This window comes from Epinephelus lanceolatus, chromosome 21 (assembly GCF_041903045.1).
Source record: "Epinephelus lanceolatus isolate andai-2023 chromosome 21, ASM4190304v1, whole genome shotgun sequence".
Lineage (NCBI taxonomy): Eukaryota > Metazoa > Chordata > Actinopteri > Perciformes > Serranidae > Epinephelus > Epinephelus lanceolatus.
The window spans coordinates 23,925,078-23,946,593 of NC_135754.1; the positions used below are offsets into that span (position 1 = coordinate 23,925,078).

Genomic DNA, 21,516 nt, shown 5'->3' on the forward strand with positions numbered 1-21,516 from the left:
TTCATCCTCTCCTGTTATTTGGCAACATTATATAATTACACAGCAGAAAGCAATTTGGGGAAATGATAATGCAGGATGAAAACAAAATGGAGTGTACAGTTAGTTTTTTAATAAAATGTTTTCACGATGCCATTAATTACAGCACTTTCTGTTATTAATGTTAAACAAATGATCACACTTAACAATAGTGTTCATTAATTTCCACACTAATCTCTAGTGAGATGTTTCAGCTACCTTCACCATGTGTCATCTAACATTAAAAGGACATACATGATCTTAGAGTTAACTTCCAGAGCCTACGAATCACTGCACTTATCAGACTTATGTCCTACAATTTGATTGCTATTGTGAGCCCATCTCCCACTGGGAGCATGCTCAGGTTGATTCGAGCATCTCGGTGCAACTTCTTGTTCAGCTTGTCAATGGCCACTGTGTCCTCATCACCGGGGCTCGGATTCAACACCTTTCCACCCCACAACACCTGCGAGACCAGAAAAAAACAAAGCTCAGACCATGAGGTGGTTAACTGCAAGAAGTCAAATATCGTTCTTGGGTGAAGGCCTTACATTGTCGATGGCGATGACGCCCCCTTTCCTCAGCAGTTGCAGAGACTTTTCGTAGTAGCTGTCATAATTGACTTTGTCTGCATCGATGAAGGCAAAGTCAAATGTTTCCGCCTGGCCGTCTGACAAGAGATCATCTGAAACAAGATGGATGCAAATCTTTTGTGATAACACTAGATGACATAATGACATTTAATTTTGATGAGTGAAATTATCAGTGCTGAATAAAAATAAATAAGCACTCCAGGTACGGAAAGGCCACGTGATCCTGATAACTTTATTGTTTAATAAACCTTATTCAAAAATTTTGAGTTACACCAATAAAAATTGATCACTCCCTTTCACATTTACATGGGCATGTTTGTGGTGAGGTAGGATCACCCATGCATCTGTTGTGGCATTGTCCCCCAGTGAGATGTTTTTGGGACAAGGTGATATTAAGTTTGTCTTCTATCCTGGATGTGAAAATACCTTGGTGTCCATCAGTCTAACGCATTATTGCTCTAGCTTTTATGACAGTTAAACGAATCATTATGATGACCTGGAAAACACACAAATCAAATTGTTTTAGTGTAGATAACTGATTAGAGGCTTCAGCTCTTTGTGAATCACCATGGAAAAGATGGACCCTGGTTTTCTACAAGATTTATCTCAGGAAAATGGTTTATGAATGAACTTTATTGTATTTACTCTGCACTGCTGCACCATTTAGTTTGATTTTGTATTTGTGTGTAGTGTCCTTGTGTTATTATTTATCAGTTTGTATGCTAACTGTAGTACGTCAGTGTGCTGTCCTCTGTCATATGTCAATTCAATTTAAAATATTTATATATATATATATATATATATATATATATATATATATATAGTTTTTTTTTCTCTATGATTACTGTTTGTACTGTTTTTTTGTGTGTGTCTTGTTTATTTCATACTCTGGTTTTCCCTTGTTGAATGTGCATTAAATCTAAAAGAAAAATAATAAAATAAAAAATGAAACTGAGTAGGAAAAAAAAGAAAAAAAAAAGGATGTCAGCCAAAATAAAGGGAAAAATAAAATACTCAACCGATACAAATTTAAATAAAAATTATAAATAATACAACATAAATAATACAAACAAGTTATTTGCTTACATTACATTCAGGGTCTGTTGTGTGCATATTTCTACACAGCTGAGCAGGTGATGCTGATGATTAGCACATGACGTCACCATACGTTGTCACGGTCACTCCGCCGTTTAACAGTTGATTCACGTAAAGAAAAAATAACTCCAGAAACTAAAGCTAAAATGCTAAATCACGAATATTCGAGTGTTTTCGGGAAGAATTAAGTTTTTAGTTTTTAAGGACCGCGAAGGATAAAGAGAAGAGCAGCACCCGTAACTTCCTGACGGGACAACCGTTAACGTTACCCTGGTAAGTTACCTAAACTGACGTAGCCGTTAGCTGCCGTTATCTATGCTACATTTTGGTAGCTTACCGTGTTATATGAGTGGGTAAAACAAGCTGTGCTAATTAGCATCTGGGTTTAGCAACAACGCAGCTGCTCGCACTGTTGGACCTGGCTAATTGAGGGACTTGATTTCAGCTGTCAGAGCAAGTTGACATGCTTCTACCGCTAATTGCGAGTGAAATAGTTCAAGAAAAACCATGAAACTAAACACTGAGGGTTATTTATCTTACTTGAAGTGTAGCTGAACTTTTAATTGTAGTTAAAATGAACCCTTAATCTCACCTTTGCGTCGTTTAAGGAAGTTTTGTAGTCTGTGGAAAACGCAGTTGTGGTTTGTGTTTTCCCTCCACCCGCCACAAGGGGCAATAATGAGCCCATCCCACACTTAAAAAACAAAGTTTGACAAGCTGAATCCAAATGACACCCTCTGGACTACATTTACAGTACCAGTCAAAAGTTTGGACACATTCAAGTAAATGGGAAAGTGTGTTCCAAACTTTAGACTGGTACTGTAAGTTCAGTCACAAAAAGGCTATACATGAGATTTATATCTTCGTTATCTGCAGGGACTAATGAGTAGGCACTGTTCATCAATTTACTGTATATGAACTTATAAACGTTCAACTATAGCTGTTGTAATATTCATATATATGTCATAGAAGTTGATTAGTAGTACTTCTCATCCGCTCCTGCAGATAACAAGATATAAATCCCATGTACATGTTTCAAAAAAGAAATGTTTGTAAATAAGAACAAGATTATAACTCAATATATTGGGTATTACTTACACTAGAAGACCTTTTTTTTTGTTGTTTTTCGGACAGTTTTTCAGCCCATTACACTGCCTGCCTGATAGGAGGCAATAATAAAATGCATTTTCATTCCCTCTACAGCCTATACTTATAGATATCTATTAATCATGATGTGGTTGAATATTATTTCTGGCCTACTCAATTCAAGTAGAATTTTAATGGGCCTAATTATCAATAACTATTTAACACGCTCATAAGTTTTTTCTTTTTTGGCAGTTGAAAAACCCACAACATCACATCCATATTGCAATGAATTGTGGGTTATGAAATCAGTGAAGTCTGCTGAAATCTGCACCTCAAGAGGACTCTCTGGAAGTCTGCAGGAAGTCCGCTTGAGGTCTAGACTGTAGTACTGGGGGGGGGGGGTACTTGGTCTACAATGGTGTTTGAGTGGGTGGAACATGCCAGGTGGTATCCGCATGGATACCAGAACCAAAGGTTTCCCAGCAGAACAATGCATTGGAACAAAATAATCAAAGTTATTCACGTCACCTGTCAGTGGTTTTAATGTTTTGGCTGATTGGTGTATATGATGAAAGATTTTGACCTCAAGTGGCATTTAGATGACACACTGGGTTTAGACAAAATCACATCTGGACTTTAGACTGTAGCAAATAGAAATACCATGAATCACATTGAGATGTGTTATTTCAAAAATCAAATTAAGGCACATACAAGCCCTCTGGAATGACTTTGATATTTTTTTTGTTTTATCTGTACAACTCTAAAAACTTGAGGCAGTGTCTCTAGAAAATACACCATACTGACATGGTCATGCATACTTTTTTTTTGTTCAACTGCTAAAAACTGCATAAATGTTAATTCTTTTGCTAATGTTTTTCTCTCCATGTAACACCCTGGTACAGCAAAGGATTTAACATATAACTCATGTATGGAAGGTGCTTTAAGGTAGCGGTGGACTCAAGGTTAGGTAACAAATTCAAAACCCTCAATGCATCACTTACATTCTAACCTCATAAATATCATAACCCCCAAATTGAAAAGTTTAAAGTATGAAGAAAGCCACAGTGATGGTGGTATATAAGTTCTGTCAGACTCATTATTAAAAAATCATTTAAGTTTCATACAAGCCCTCTGGAATGACTTTTATTAATTTTTCATTGGGAAATTGTATATCTCCTTTAAAATTTATAACAGTAAGTCAAAAAAGAGATGTATTACTGTACCTAGAGTTTTCACTGCTGGCTGGATACGTAGGTCAATTTTTTGCTCGACTCCAGCCTGTAAACAAACAAAGACAAGAATATTTTTAAAAGTAAAAGTGCAGCAGATACATTGTCTGGTGACAGATAAGAAATTATGTATTGCAGTATATCAGGATGTCTTTTGTTAATGTATTTACATGCATGACAATATTCATTCTGTTTTTTAATCAGTTTTGCAAACATGCTATTTGCAGTACCCTGGTTTTGTCTTTTTCCTGAATTAATCAGAATTAGGTATTGAGTTATCAGCGTGGTTACAGCTGACTGTAGGATTACGTATTGAACATAAGCTAAAATATATATATTTTTTAGTTGCTCAGAAATACAAGAATGTGTATGAACAAGCATGTAATCAGATTTACCATTAAATACCAGAAAATAATAACCCTGTAATGAGCAGTCTCTCTTCAAATCATTTTTAAGATGACTGGTTTTATGATTATTAAAGTAATACCTCACTCACAATGTGACCATTTGTACTTCAATTAGTCACGCAGTGTTACCTTGAAGCCCTGAAGAAAACTTATTAAACATATGGATTTATTGATTGATTGAGGACCACAATTAACAACAGCAAAACTATATCAAACCATCTGTTTACAAATTCTCACACAACTCGTACAGTATAATCCAAGTCGTATTAATCCTAAGTACTTCCCAAACACATGCATTTTTGCAAAACCTTTACTATTTAAAACTGAAAGCAAACCTTAGAAAAGCTTTATTCAAAGCCAGACTTTACCTTGTTGAACATGAGAGCTGTACAGGTCCCCAATTAATCAATAAATCAATATGTTCACTGTTTTCCATGCAGGCATGCTCATGAAGTTTTCTTCAGGAATTCAAGTTGACACTGCATCACTTTGATTTAGAAATGGTGGTTTTGTGGGTTAAATATTCCTTTAAAAGTCTTGGCAGGATTGTCCAATAGTAGTCTTTATCACACAAAATACTGTCAGACACTTAAGTCTGCTCCACATGCAGATGCACAGAGTTACATCTGTTACCTGTGGTGTATCAAAAATCCTCTGCACTGATCAGCACTTATGTAATAATGAAACAATACAGCAGTATTACACATCATACACTGAATCCCATCATACAAAGTCTTGACAAATACTTAAACATAAATATAAATAGTACCTCTTTCCAGAAAGGTTTGCCAATGTTGGTGAAGTCTTCACTGATATCACATGCCACTATGACTCCATCGTCAGGCAAAGTCAGTGCAATGTTCACAGTGTTGTAACCTGTGTACACTCCTGCAATGAGAGGGCGCTAAAATCAGCATGATGGATGACAACAGAAAGGGCAAAAAAAGTAAATCCAAATAACATTCTGGTTTTGTTCAGGCAGTGTGTTAAACTTAATTTATCAGGTTACAGTAAGGTTTCTGAAGTTATCTGATTTCTTAAATATCATACAAGAAACCTGGATTTGTAGTCGTGATAGGGAAATAGAGAAACCTGTTTGCCCCAAGTAGATTTCTCATGAAGGCTGGTTTCCTGGCCACAAAAGTGTACCTAGGTTTCTAATCAGCTTTAGACATGTGCATGTGCCTGAAAAAGACTTCAGACAGGGGAAGTATAGGTGTGACTTGTTATTATAGATCCTGCTACTTGTCTTGGAAAAGCAGTAGGACTGTGCTGGTGTGATTGGCTATTACTCGCCAGGTTGACGTGTCAAGGTTGGAAGTGGTTAGGGTTAGAGCAGAGGGGTCATGGTCTGCTAAGAAAAGTGGTAGCACTGCTGTGACAGCACTGCAGCGCAATGAAAGGAGAGGTCATTACACTATGTTGTGTCCTTGTCTTTAAGATAAGGCAAAAATACATTACAAAATGTAATGTGACATCTTGTGGTTGGTTGGTTGATTGGATGGACATCCTTCCTCTGTGCATGTAAAGTTACTTGTGTGGCTGAACAAGTTCGATTGTTGAATCTTAATCACGACGTGTACATGCTTCAGAGACTAGATGTGATGGCCCTTACCAATCTCTAATGCTTTCTTGGTTTTGATGAGTTTTGCAAGATTGGCCATGAACTGCGACTGCTCACAGGAGACCATCATGAAGTTCATGGACTCTTCCATTGTCCTCTGAAAGTAATGAGCGGAAACCAGTTGCATTAGATTCACAAATTACACCCTGAAATATGATTGCATCTTATGACATAGAGTGCTGAATTATGCCAGAGCACATCTGTATTCCAGACAGAGAGACGTGCTTACCAGTCTGAGTTTCTTCAGGACCGGATGTTCCCTCAAAGAGTGATTGACGACATATTGAATGAGTGGGTTGTTTTTTCCCCCGCTGTGACTTTTGAAGGTGTTCATTCTGAGAAATCTCTTTTTCCCTGAGGGCAAACATGATAAACCAGGAAACAATTATAAGAATGTTACAATCGTTAACATCATGCCATTCGACCTACCATCCAGCTTAGAGGTCTTACAGGAAACTGAGGTCTTGTCTAGTTAATGTACAGTGGTTATTTGATTTAGATTAGATCTAACTTAAATGATCTCAGAGGGGAAATGTAATTATTGTGCCAGCAGCAACAGATCCAGTTAAAGACACGAAGACTGGAAATTGTAAGACAATATAGCTTTATGTCTTGAGGAAAATACAATGCATCAGTCTAGTCTAACACATTCTGAGTATGTCCGTGTCCCTATGCTTTCACTGCCTGGTCATCACTGGATATTTAAGTTTTTCAGAGGCATTGCAGCTTTGTATTTACCATTACAAGAATCAACAGAAGCTGAAAGGACAGTGAATAAGTAATAATGATTTCGTACTGTGCAGCGCTGTACAGGGTTTTTATTTTACACAACTCTGTAAACTTCAGGCAGTGTCTCTGGAAGTCACACCACACTGTATGAAGTGAAAAATAGGATTGATATGATCATGCATACTTGTTTTAGTTCACCTACTAACACCTACATAAATCTTAATACTTTTGCTCATATTTTTATGGAAAATGGAAAAGTTCAAAGTATAAAGAAATCCACAATGGTGGTAGTATATTATTGTCGCATAAACAAAACCTAAGGGAGAATATTTATTTTCTAACTGCCTCGTTTTCCCCTCTGTCCACCAAGGCTATTAAGCCCTGTTTCCAGCAAACATTTTTGGTACACTGTTTTTAAAAACCAAAAGTTACGTGCTGACATTTTCAGAACAAACTAAAACAGGCTGCAGTGAGAGTCTCTCTCATTGGGATATTTAAAAGTAGTGGGTTTGTGCCTCAGGCAAGCTCGGGGGTTTAGTGTTGCCGAAGCCCACAGGAACGTTGCTCCGCAAAGCTTTGTTTTTTCTCTGAGTGAGGATTGAGATATACAGTCAGGTCCATAATTATTTGGACAATGATACAGTTGTTGTCATTTTGGCTCTGTACACCACCACAATGGGTTTTAAATGAAACAATGAATACCTGCTTAAAGTGCAGACTCTCAGCTTTCATTTAAGGCTTTTTTCAAAAATGTAGTGTGAACCGTGTAGGAATTACAACCATTTCTTCACACAGTCCCCCAACTTTAAGGGCTCATAAGTATTTGGACAAACTGACATAATCATCAATTAAACAGTCAGTTTTAATACTTGGTTGCAAATCCTTTACAGTCAATGACTGCCTGAAGTGTTGGACACATAGGCATCATCAGATGCTGGGCTTCTTCCCTGGTGATGCTCTGCCAGCCCTTTACTGTAGCCGTCTGCACTTCCTGCTTGTGTTTTGGGTGTTTTGCCCTCAGTTTTGGCTTCAGCAAGAGAAACGCATGCTCAGTTGGATTCAGGTCAGATGATATGACTTGGCTGTTGCAGAACATTCCACTTCTTTGCCTTAAAAATGTCTTTGGTTGCTTTTGCAGTATGCTTCAGGTCAATGTCCATCTGCACTGTGAGGCATCGTCCAATGAGTTTTGAAGCATTTGGTTGAATCTGAGCAGATAATGTAGCCCCAAACACTTCAGCCTTCATCCTGCTGCTCTTCTCAGCAGTCACATCATCAATAAATACAAGAGAACCAGTTCCACTGGCAGCCATACATGGCCATGACATAACAGTACCTCCACCATGCTTCACTGATGAGGTGGTGTGCTTTGGATCATGAGCAGTTCCTTCCCTTCTTCCTTCTCTTGTCTTCCCATCATTCTGGTAGTTGATCTTTGTTTTATCTGTCCATAGTATGCTGTTCCACAACTGTACAGGCTTTTTAGATGGTTTTTGACAAACTCTAATCTGGCCTTCCATTTTTAAGGCTAACCAATGGTTTGCATCTTGTGATAAACCCTCTGTATTTATTCTAGTGAAGTCTTGTCTTGCTTACAAGAGCAGCAGGATGAAAGCTGAAGTGTTTGGGGCTACATTATCTGCTCAGATTCAACCAAATGCTTCAAAACTCATTGGACGATGCTTCACAGTGCAGATGGACATTGACCTGAAGCATACTGCAAAAGCAACCAAAGACATTTTTAAGGCAAAGAAGTGGAATGTTCTGCAATGGCCAAGTCATATCATCTGACCTGAATCCAACTGAGCATGCGTTTCTCTTGCTGAAGCCAAAACTGAGGGCAAAACACCCAAAACACAAGCAGGAAGTGCAGACGGCTGCAGTAAAGGGCTGGCAGAGCATCACCAGGGAAGAAACCCAGCATCTGATGATGTCTATGGGTCCAACACTTCAGGCAGTCATTGACTGTAAAGGATTTGCAACCAAGTATTAAAACTGACTGTTTAATTGATGATTATGTTAGTTTGTCCAAATACTTATGAGCCCTTAAAGTTGGGGGACTGTGTGAAGAAATGGTTGTAATTCCTACACGGTTCATACTACATTTTTGAAAAAAGCCTTAAATGAAAGCTGAGAGTCTGCACTTTAAGCAGGTATTCATTGTTTCATTTAAAACCCATTGTGGTGGTGTACAGAGCCAAAATGACGACAACTGTATCATTGTCCAAATAATTATGGACCTGATTGTATGCTGTTCACATAACCCGGTCAGACTGATCTATATAAACACCTGAAGATCCACTTATTACTTAAAGTGTATGTCATGTAAAAACTAAAGTAATGGTCAAAGTTGTGTAAAAATTTACAGGAAATGTCATAACCTGCGACTAAAATAACTTGGAGTGTGATGGAACCAGCCAGTGCCTCTTTGTAAAAATTACGCAAAGTGTAGCGACTCCAACTAAACACAGGGGACATGTGTTATAAGTCAAATACATATTTAATAACTGCTAAATGGACTAGACAGATTTCTTTAAAATTAAAAACATGTTGCAAAGACATGAAATAAAACCCACATGCAGCTGTTAATATGTGTATATGACTGTCGGTCACCTGCCTAAACAAAGTGTTTCTGAACTACTTCTTTCCCCTTACAAATACAACCATGTACAATTAAGACTGACTGAAAAAACTAAAACTTGATATGGCTAACTTAAACTAAACTAAATCTGAACACTTTCAAACAATTAAAATGAAACTGAAACAAGGAAACCCACTGTGGAAATCATCTGTAACGTTAACTAAGCTGACCTGAAAACAAAAATTTAAGGAACGAAATGAAAATACAAAGCGAATTAAAGTAACTATAATAATCCTAACACTGTTATTTCTCACTGCCATCTCCAGGTTTAAATCCCCCTACACACACTTTCATATGCTGCTAGGTTACCTCAATGTGTATTAGCGTCGTTATAAAGCTTTAAAGTCAGGTCTGTCAGCTTCGCCCTTACCAAAGACATAACCTGCGACTAAAATAACTCCGATTGTGATGGATCCAGCCAGTGCCTCTTTGTTAAAATTACGAAAAGCCATCCCTTCAACGACAACTGCGATACATGCAGTTAATCTGTTCCCAAGCTCTTCCGTGTTGGTTTAGCGCTTTACCGTAACACTGCGAGTAGAGGCGAAGCAACACTGCGATGGAAACACTATGTCCAACCTGGTGTGGCGGACGTATGTCGTGTTTCCGTCGACATACTATGAGCCATCCCAAAACCATCATGTGACTAACATAGGGCTTAGCATAGACATATATACATAGACGCCGCATTGACTGCCGCTGCCTATCAGAGCCGACGTCCTCGCCGGCCGCCATCTTGGATGGGTCTCGCTTCGCCTCCACAATGCATTCACTTCTATTGAGGAAGGATCTGTATGCACAAGTAAAATAGAATAACTCACTGAATTTTTAACTGATTTTCACGCGGTTTGGTTTGTTACAAACGGCACACATGTAGTTATGATACAGGATGCTTTCGTACATTAAAAATGCGGGATTTCATGCTTACACAGTATATAAATACTATAAACATACTGTATACACAATACAAAACATAGTATAGCATATTATGTATAGCGCACCTTTGTGCACATATTCACTTTTCCACCAGCTGTGCTGCAAATATCCCCTGCTGCTCATCCTTCTGTATCTTTTTTCAGATTATCTTGACCACAGTCCCATTTTCATAGTTATAATACCAATACCAAAATTAATTTCAGTGTTTATGTAAATATTGAAAATGTTTTTTTTACTACTTTTGAGGGATCACAGCAGTCAGTGTAATAAGAATAAGAAGAACTTTATTAATCCCCAAAGGAAATTTTAAAGAAGTCTGTAAGATCATCTATTTAACAAAGAATTATTAAGTCTGATGGCTGTGGGTATAAAAGAGAGTGAGTGTGTGTGAGAAATAAACTCAATCAAGCTTTTTCTTTATTAAAATATATTAATAAATGTATTAATATGCTATACTATGTTTTGTATTGTATATATTGTGTTTATACAGTATAGCCTATATATATATATATATATATATATATATATGTATGTATGTATGTACGTGTATATATATATATATATATGTATATGTGTGTGTGTGTGTGTGTATCTATGTCTATATATCTATATATCTATCTATCTATATAGTATATATAGTGCGATGGATATATATATATATATATATATATATATATATATATATATATATATATATATATCGCACTCTGGGGTTGAGGTGAATAAAATAACTGTGTTGTGACCTAAATAACATGCTGTTGCTATCTGCACAAAGTATTAAAGCATGAAATCCCGCATTTTTAATGTACGAAAGCATCCTGTATCATAACTACATGTGTGCTGTTTGTAACAAACCAAACCGCGTGAAAATCAGTTGAAAATTCAGTGAGTTATTCTATTTTACTTCCTCAATAGAAGTGAATGCACTGTGGAGGCGAAGCGAGACCCATCCAAGATGGCGGCCGGCCAAGGACGCGCTCAGGCACTAGATGCGGCGTCTATGTATATATGTCTATGGGGCTTAGCGCCGATTACGGAAGTTAAGAGTGTAGCGACTCCAAATAAACACAGACAGACCTCCTTAATATGAAAAATATTTTTGCATAGCTGAGACATGAAATGAAACCTACATGCAGCTGTTAAGGGTTTAAAAAACGACTCACCACAAAGTTGCGTCCAAGAAGGTGCCCTCTAGGGTCTGAGAGAGCGTCTTTATAAATTCCTGCTTAAATGAACCGAAGTATGGGTTGAGCCATGTAGGAATAATAACAGTCATATGACCAGCTGCAGCTCTGATGATAAGACTGCAACACAGACGCCCATTGTAATGACTCACTGCTGTGTGCAAGTGCATGTCATATCGTGGTGGATGTCAAGAAGTATTGCAATGGTTATGTGTCCAACTGAACAAAATATTACATTATTTAGTTTATTAAAAACGCTGAAATATTATCAGCAACATATATTTAAAGTAACAAAAGTGAAAGTACCTTTTATGCAGAATGGTCCTATTCAGTTTTTTATTATTATACACAGAATATTACAGTAACTAGTGACTATGGGCAGATTATGAGCAACAGTAACAGCAACCCAGCAACAATAACAAATGGCTAAATGACAGGGGGACATTTTTGTCCACTTGAAGGGTCATGGATAGGATAAAAATGCATTACAGGTTCAAATAATGGATTTTCATGCTGAAAGTTGGGATTTTCAAATTTAACCCAAAATGACCCCCCCTTGCCAAAAATCACCCCCCTGTGTCCTTTTGTTGGACACTTTCTAGAAAATGGACATTTTTGTCCACTTGAAGGGTAATGGATGGGATAAAAAAGCATGACAGGGTCAAATAATGGATTTTCGTGCTGAAAGTTGGGATTTTGAAATTTCACCCAGAATGACACCCCCATGCAAAAAATCACCCCCCTGTGACCTTTTGTTGGACACTACAAAAGTTTCTAGAAAATGGACATTTTTGTCCACTTGAAGGGTCATGGATGTAACTTTTTTGAAGGGGAACACAAGGGTTAAAGTCCACAGTGTACTCTCAATTCAGTATTTACAACTTCCAAATCTAGGAAAAACACTTATATTTTTTTAAAACTACAGTTCCCTGGGACCGCGCCATGCAGCTTCATACATATCAGCAACATAGTTGTAGTTCTTCTGATTTGCAAAGTAGGGCTCTAAATAGGGTTGTAAAAAGATATATCTACCCAGTATATCTAATATCTAGTAAAGCCGAACTAGTTATTACACTGCACCTAGATGAACTATGTTAAGAAAAAGTAAAGATGTCGGCTAATTTTCGATATTTTAGCTAATATGCTAGAAACAGCGTTTTTGGGATGGTAGGTGTATGCGGCTTGTAAAATAGGGTCGTAAAAAGATAGATCTACTGAATATATCTAATATCTAGTAAAGCTGAAGTAGTTATTACACTGCACCTAGATGAACTATGTTAAGAAAAAAAGCAAGGATGTTGGCAAATTTCAGATATTTTCGATAGTACTCTAAAAACGGCGTTTTTGGGACGGTAGGTTTTTTGCGGCTTGTTGTTAAATAGAGTTGTAAAAGATAGATCTACTGATTATATCAAATGTCTAATAAAGCCGAACTATCATGTGTTTGCGCTGTAGTAGTAGGTATATATAGGGCTAGTACAGCTTTTTCCTCACTAATAATAGCCTACTGGTTCTCTGTTGGAAACAGCCGATGAAGTTTTCGTTAGCCATTGCTATCCTGCGCACCTGCATGGCGTGGTGATGAACTGTCTTATTGATTTCTGTTGGCGTGCTGTCTTGCAGGCCTGCACGGCAGAGTGATACTGGCCAGAAAATAGTCCCAATTGATAGCAAGGTCTGACGTAATGCGGGGATGTTTTAAAATTATTGAAATAGTCTAACAAAACACATGCATACTTTTTTGTAGCTTAAAACCTTTTGGTTACGTGTCCCCTGTACATCTTCAGAACTAGTTTTTCTCCGGTAAGCTACGGGCGATTTCTCAGGGCAGGAGGCTCGTTGACAGTAGTGACACCATCACATCAGAACAGATGGTCAGTGTTTCACACAACTTCGTGTCCAAAAACCTGAACTATCACTTTAAGTCTAGTCTTAAATGTGGAGATGGTGTCTGCCTCCTGGACTGTAACAGGAAGATGGTTCCACAGGAGAGGAGCCTGATAGCTGAAGGCTCTGGCTCATGGAAACAGGGGAACTTTTGAGAGGCTCCTACTGTACGTGCTCCCACCACGGAATGCGGTGTTAAGAGGTCGTGGTCATTTCACATATTTCTGTGAGATCAGGTTGTCCTATTCACAAAGGATATTGGGCTAATGATATACCAAGGCAAGGCAAGGCAAGGCAAGGCAAGGCAATTTTATTTATATAGCACCATTCATACACAAGGCAATTCAATGTGCTTTACAAGAGAAATACATTAAAAACAATTGATCATTAAAAACAAGAGCTAAAAGCAAGAAAATAAATAGTTAAAAACAGTGCAGAAAATGCATTTAAAAAGCAAACATAAAGCAAAAGCAACAGCAGACAAATATAAAAACAATAGCTACAGATTATCCAACAATAAGTTACATATCTAGTTCACTGGTAAGCTGCAGTAAATAGTAATGTTTTAAGCCCTGATTTAAATGAGTTGCCAGTTTCAGCCGACCTCAGACATCCTGGAAGTTTGTTCCACAGGCGGGGAGCATAGAAACTAAAGGTTGCTTCACCTTCACCTTCACCTTAGTTTTGATCCTGGGAACACTGAGTAAACCTGTTCCAGATGATCTGAGGGGTCTAGATGCTTCATAACGTACAAGTATATCAGAGATGTATTTAGGCCCGAGACCATTTAGTGCTCTATAGACAAGTAACAAGATTTTAAAGTCTATCCTTTGACACACAGGAAGCCAGTGCAGTGACTTAAGCACTGGTGTAATGTGCTCCACTATCTTGGTGTTGGTGAGGACTCTGGCAGCAGCGTTCTGGACGAGCTGCAGTTGTCTGATTGATTTTTTACTCAGGCCTGTGAAGACACCGTTACAATAGTCCAGCCTGCTGAAAATGAAGGCATGAACAAGTTTTTCTGTATCTTGTTTAGACAGAAATTCTTTTATTCTTGCTATGTTTTTAAGGTGGTAGTAGGATGATTTAGTAATTGTCTTAATGTGACTATTGAAATTTAGGTCCGAGTCCAGAACTACACCAAGATTTCTGGCTTGATTTGTAGGTTTTATTGTCATGGCATCAAGGTGAGCACTGACTATTGATCTTTGTTCTTTGGGGCCAAAAACAACTATCTCAGTTTTGTCTGTGTTTCGTTGTAGAAAATTCTGGCACATCCATGTATTGATTTTGTCAATGCACTTATTTAGCAGATGTAGGGGACTGTAGTCATCTGGTGACACTGTTACGTAAAGTTGTGTGTCATCTGCATAAGTATGGTAGGAGATGTTATGATATTCCATAATCTGAGCAAGAGGGAGCATATAGATGTTGAACAGAAGAGGCCCAAGAATGGACCATTGAGGAACTCCACATGTAATTTTTGTTCGCACAGATCATAATTGCCAAGTGACACAAAGAAATCCCTGTCTTGTAAATAAGATTTAAACCAATTTAGCACAGTGCCAGAAAGTCCCACAAACTTTTCTAGTCTGTTGAGCAGTATCTTATGGTCACCTGTGTCAAATGCAGCACTGAGGTCCAGTAATACCAGAACCGAAATCTTTGATGCATCACTGCTCAGATGAATGTCATTTAAAACTTTTACAAGTGCAGTCTCAGTGCTGTGATGTGCTCGAAATCCAGACTGAAAGGCATCAAAGGAATTGTTTTGCTCCAAGAAGGTGTTAAGTTGCTGAAAAACAACCTTTTCAATGATCTTTCCTAAAAATGGTAAGTTTGATATGGGCCTGTAGTTATTTATTACTGACTATTACGCTTTTGAAGTGCGTGACAGAAGTGCGTTTTGAGAATGACCGCAGACTGTCATCTGTTCAACGCATCAGTATCTTCGGATGCCATTAAAGTAATAATGATTATAATAATAATGTCAAAATATTATTTACAAACTGATTTAACTGACGATCACTGCTGCCACGATCACTGGAAAGTCTGGGCAAGAGGCTTCCACAGAGGAGCGGCCAGTTTGCACCAGCTTTCTAAAGACGTTATTTACTTCACTCAAACTGCGTGTGGCTATTTGCGCTGGTGTTAGTGAATTAGACGTTGTGTATCAATGAGGCTCATTTGCATAGAAAGGGCCATTTTTCCGCCAAATATATGCATATTACCTCATTTAAATACGTGCAAATAACACCGGAGCACCGAGACGCAATCTGCTTGGCAGCGCAGTTAGTGGAGCATTTCACCCTCTGCGCGTGCTTTGTGAATTAGGCGGTATCTGTTTGCTCCATTTTTACCGGTTTAGCGGCCGCAAAAGCCACACAATCCTTTGTGAATTCGGCCCTGAGCCTTTTAAGGCTATATGGAGTTTTTTCGATGATTTTGTGATTTTTCGTTTCGTAGCTTTATTAACTTAATTATTCTGATATTGTAAAATAAACAGCCTTCGTTTCCTGTCAGATTGCGTGTGACTCGTTCATCCAAACTTGGTCAGGATTTGTAGAGGACATGTAGGCTATATGCTGCTCACTATAAAACGTGGTTACTATAAATAAATGCATCTCTGTGCAGAGAGGGAAATATATGCTGCCTGCGTCTGAGCAGGAGGCTACACAGTAGAGATGCGCGTCCTGGCTGACGCATGGCTATCTCGCCATGCGGAGATATCTGATATTGATGCCTCCACCCTCCAATACGGTGGAAGGCATTTACATTTAACAGATTCAAAAGCAACACATCTTTTCAGAAACAGTCCCTATGACATAAAATATTGACAGTGAGGTCTGTGGATTATCCAGAGTACCAGGGACACTCTTTCTACAAAGACAAATTGCTGGTGAGCTTATTAAATAACATTTTTACCAGCCGTGACACACCGCGACGCCTGAGTGAGTGAGTGTGTGTGTGTCATTGTGGCCAAGTGTGGTCCACGGCTGCCTTTTCACATGGTAATATTACTTTAAAAAAATATGGGTTGCATACAGTAGTTGTAATTCGACCTAGTCATAAAATCCTACAAGGCTAAATAGTGGCTCCGTGGAGCCATGGACCAGCTGATAAGCCGTCTTTCCCAAATCTGCAGATATTACAGTATTTTGGTGATAATCACTGCTCCTCCCCGTGGACAAATGAAGCATTGCAACTGGTTTTCACACAGGTCTCTAGGGGCGTTACAAGTCAGGGCTGCATTTCCTACGTCATCGCGGGGGATTGAATTAACTCCACAGAGCAGGCGGCAGCCTTGCACGGAGCCGTCACGGATCTGGCACGGACCTGCCGAGGTTCAGTCATGGAAACGGGAACTTTTGAGTGGCTCCTACTGTAGGAGCAAGACACTCAGAGTTTGTGGTTTTGCATCTTTTAGTAGTTATTATGCATCTTTTGCGGTTTTGTGTCTCCTCATGGTGGTTTTGCATCTTTTTGTAGTCGTTTGGGTCTGTTTGAGGTAATTTTGTGTCTCTGTTGGTTGTTAAGTGTTGTTTTGTAGTAATTTTGTATCTCCTTGTGGCTGTTTTGAGTCTTTTTTTTCAAGATTTCTGTTTTGGCCTTTTGCTTTTATTATTTATTATATTATTAGGACAGTTTTTAAGCATTAGGGGGAAGAGAATGACATGCAGCAAAGGGCTGCAGGTGGGAATCAAACCCACAGCCGCTGCGGCAAGGACATTGACTTTGTACATTGGATGCCCACTTTTCCCACTGAGTTACTGGGCACCCCTGTTTTGTATCTTCGTGGTTGTTTTGTGTCTCTTTGTGGTCATTTTGAGTCTCTTCTTGGTCAGTACGTGTTAATTTGACATATGACATTTCGCAAGTGAAGGCCAGGGGGCCCTGGGCCTGTGCCTGGTAGGCCCGTTAAGTAATTTAGTAAGCTAGTTACAGTTGTCAGGTTAATGTAGTGGAAAAAGTACATGTAGGCCTATCCTCTTAATTACAAGTACCAGTCATTTGTGATTTTCTTTCACTGTCTGTTTCATCATTATTGAACTGCAAGTGAAGGTTAGGAAGTTTAATACACAGAAATACAATGTCAAAATGAAACTAAAGATCAAATATTATAAAGAGAGTCAAACAGTTTACTGGTTTGCCAGGTTTGCTAACTCTTTACTATAGTATGCCCCCTGCAGGGAATAAATGGCTATGTATGTTAAGTATAACTGGATATTTCACATATTTGCCAATAATGTTCACAGTTATTATTTGGCTCTGTAGAGTTTAGGTTAGAACTTTGAGTGAGTTTTAGTACTGATGGACCAAAGAAAAATTGTTTGGGATTTGCCTAATAGCTGTATTTAATTCCTGTTAGAAACAGCTTTAGACTCAAGTATCTCATAGCAAACATGAAAATCTGTCTTTAGACCATCTAATCACAATAGAACTTTCCAAGCTTAATTTCTTTACAAAAATATTCAACAATTCTACAAGCTACATCGTGTTCGGTGGCAGCAGGATGCATTTACATGCTTTCAAATAGGAATTAACTGACAGAGAACAGAACAGTTAGTTTTTAAAATATCAAATATAAAAAGTGAATTAATCCTCACTGACTTTGTGTATATAGAGTAGGCGGGATTAGTGAGGAACTGCAGTTATATAACACAGCAATTGACCATTAATACAATTCCAGTATTGAACTTGTACTATGAGCATGCAGACTTCATTTTAGACAGCATTTAAAATTCAAACAGAGTATGATAAAATAAGACATAAAAATTGCTTTTATAACTAGATGATAATATAATTACTGTGATAAAGCTGATAAATCGACTTTGCAGATAATATATGGGACTTCTCCTTACTGGATGGAATTAAATGGACACTAAATAAGTTGAAGTTGAAGACATGTAATAAAGGTGTTCATACAGAGAGGGGCAGTGTTGTCAAGGCAGTGAAGCTCTCTTATGCTGATGTTACACACTTTGTCTCCAGTAAATAACACTGAATATATGGAGAAAATAGTTGGTTGCTTGACTGATAAGTGCATTTAATTTTATGATTTTAAATAATTGTACCCGATAACCAACATTTTGTGCCCTTTTTCAGTATTTTTTTGGTGCAAGCTTTTAGTTTATTTGCAAGTATATCATCTAGTGGACCTTTAAGGGAATACTTCACCCCCCAAATGACCAATTGTATATCAGATACTTACATCATGTTATGGTGAATCTGTGAAGAAAACTTTGCTTTCCTTGCATGCCTCTGGTGAGTAAAGAATTTAAAAATGAGGTGACTGTGTTGAATAACAGCAAAACTATATGAATTCATCAGTTTACAAACTCTCACACAACTCGTTCAGTTCAGTATAATCCAAGTCTCATTTATCCAGTCATATGCTTAGTACTTTCCAAACAGATAGCCCTTTCTGACGGGGAACTGAACTGGAGGTGGTGCTCATCTATGTGGTCTTCAAATCCAGTCTCCATTGACAAAAACAGTTATTTTACCTCACTGAACAAAGGAGCTGCTGGTTCACCACTGCCTTTATTGGTAGTTTGTTTCTGTTATTGGGTCACTTTGTCTGTTTGTGTTTCTGGCATCACCTTTAAACTAAGGAAGTGTGTTTGTGTTACATGTAGGTATGTTTACAAAAAGGTCCTCAGACAAATGTGCTCTGTGTATCCACTGTCATGCTACCTCCCTGACATGATCCCCTCAGCTCTGTACCATGGTCTGATGCCATGATGAGGGCTGTCGCTTCGTTACATCTGTGTAAGACACACAAGTGGGGGTCAGAGCAGAGGCACATCACATTATTAACTACAGTGCAGGGATAAGTGCTGTGGATAATTGACTTCAGGGAGAGTATTTGCCAATTAACCAAGGAGACCGGAGTTGCCTTCTTCCTTTTTATTGCATACTGGGATATTTTTTATTGTGTCATACTGGGATATTTGTATTGTGTCATACTGGGACATTTTTTATTGTGTCATACTGGGACATTTTTGGGAAAAGCAGAAGTTAAAAGTGTTATGATTAAGCATATATCGCCCATTGCCACTGACAGCTGTTACTAATTGTTGTTGTCACTAACATTATACTCTCATAGTTATTATCAATCACATGTTAAATGTATAACATATAATGTATAAGTTGGGTTAACTGTTACATGTGCAGCTTTTGACCTTTCAAATATAATATAAATCTTTACACAAGTAAGACACTGAGCTTCTCTCTCATTTAAAAAAAAAAAAAAATCAGGTTTAAGCATAAAACCTTAAGTCACACACAGAAACAAAATGCTTTCATATTTTGACTTCTCTCTTAAAATTACTATAAACTTACAGTGCATTCAGCAGGCATAGCTGGAGACCTTCAACCCAAATGACAAAGCAGAGTTAGAGGTATATTTGTGCTAGACAAACAAAAAAACATTGTATTAGTGTCAGGAAATAGAAGAAATCCAAGAACTAGTGGCGTCAAAGGCCGGCTGTTGTGTTGCCTGCACATGTCTCGGCCAAAAAGTTGCAGTTGAACACACCGTTAAGACTACCAACCAGCATGTATGTTCTGCACTTGAGGGAGAGGAAACTCTCCACACAAGCAGGTGGTGGTAGTCTGTATTCTTCATTCAAAAAGGGAAACCTTAAAACAGGATTGATTAAAGACGCTAGTTAGCAGTTAGCGTGTTAACAACATGACCGGATGTGGAAAGAGTAGGATATTTACTGTGTGACAGCAAATAATAAAACAATTACAAACCGTTTCTGCTAAAGAGCTCAGTGGCTAATAAATATTCTTACCTAATAAAACACTTTATAATTAGCAGATAAACTATCCTTAAAAAATCTCATCTATGTACATAAGACTGAGGAGCAACATTTAGTGCTGCACTTTGTTTTACTGTTTGATCTTCCATGCATATTTCATTTTAATCCTAACATAAAAAGTTTTAAGGTTTTTAATGCTCAGAAGATAAAAGTTCTTTATTGTCAAATGTACAACAAGTACAATAGCAGTTATTGCCACTGAAAATCTTTGGACTCAGGCTCACTTCCACAATGCAATTAAATATGTATAAAAAGAAAATCACAAGTAGAAACCAAAAGAATCTAAAACATAAAGCAGTGCAAGTTAAATCAGGGATCAGGGATGATGTTTTTTGTAGGCCAACGTGGAAATTTGTGTCGCTTTCCTCATCAAAAAGCCAGTGGGTTTTTTACTTGGATTTGGATTACTGCTGAAAATAAGATCTGTGGCAAATGAAGGTTTATGATACTTACATGCTCTGTTCAGCAAGATAAACTTAACAAATGAGTACTACTTTTATTACTTTTGAAGAGTAAATGCAACTGCTAGAAGCAAAAAGCTAATGTTAGGCTATAAACGAACTACACCAGGGTCACATGACTTAACATCACCACCACAACAACACTTTCAAGCCTTGCGGTGTGATGACACTCTGTAGTTTCATTTAGTTACGCGTTAACAACTGCCTTTTTTAAGACACTTAAGAGGTATTTACTAATGTATTTTATGTCATGGAACAAAACGTGAAAATCTCGAGCTTGTGTTAACCACAGACCTTATTTCAGTCATCTAACCAAAATGCCATTCAAAAAAAACAGGAGTTCAAAAATGCTAACTTATTTCTGGGTTGTAGGACTCATTCCTGCACCACTCTGTAGCCTTTTGCACTTAACGTCAACTGGAGTGGACAGATGTATGTCAGTCCCAGAAATATTTTAACCCAGATTTTAGTCACCTTTTTCTTGTAATTTGTTTTCTAGCATCTTATCAAGTTAAAAATATTTGTTTTGCCCGTCTGAGAACAAAAGGATTTAACAGTTATTCCTGAGGTGCATGTCCTCTCCCCTCCACCATTTTGAATACATGATGCAAAATATCAAAATGGAATCAAATGGAATTGTAGACAACTCTCTGGGAGTCCACTTCTTGGTGGTTGGGACAAGACATTACAAGCTACATGTAAATAGTTCAAAATGGGCTGCAAATATCTGTCCACTGCATGAAAAGGTTATATAAAAGGTAAAGTAAATGTATTTCAGTCCCTCAGTTTGGAGGTACTG

At 37.9% G+C, this 21,516-nt stretch overlaps 1 protein-coding gene and 1 long non-coding RNA gene across 3 annotated transcripts in view; one reads left to right on the top strand and one right to left on the bottom strand.

Annotated features, from left to right (window-relative positions):
• Positions 1–87: 87 nt before the first annotated feature.
• On the bottom strand, positions 88–11,674 carry LOC117247158 (catechol O-methyltransferase domain-containing protein 1-like). 2 transcript variants are annotated; one of them, XM_033611456.2, is made up of 7 exons: positions 11,519–11,674; positions 6,279–6,403; positions 6,041–6,146; positions 5,195–5,313; positions 4,013–4,067; positions 567–700; positions 88–481 (listed from the first exon to the last, which is right to left on the bottom strand). In XM_033611456.2, the coding sequence occupies exons 2-7, from the start codon at positions 6,381–6,383 to the stop codon at positions 329–331; spliced, it is 672 nt and encodes a 223-aa protein (XP_033467347.1). In that variant the 5' UTR covers positions 6,384–6,403; positions 11,519–11,674; the 3' UTR covers positions 88–328. The 2 variants fall into 2 exon arrangements, with proteins under 2 accessions (XP_033467347.1, XP_033467346.1); XM_033611455.2 differs by lacking the exon at positions 11,519–11,674 and adding an exon at positions 9,790–9,988.
• LOC117247160 (uncharacterized) overlaps positions 1,852–21,516 on the top strand; it is a 91,945-nt gene continuing 72,280 nt past the window's right edge. Inside the window, exon 1 of the long non-coding RNA XR_004500800.2 lies at positions 1,852–1,976. This is a non-coding gene — a long non-coding RNA (uncharacterized LOC117247160). The remainder of the gene's footprint in view (positions 1,977–21,516) is intronic.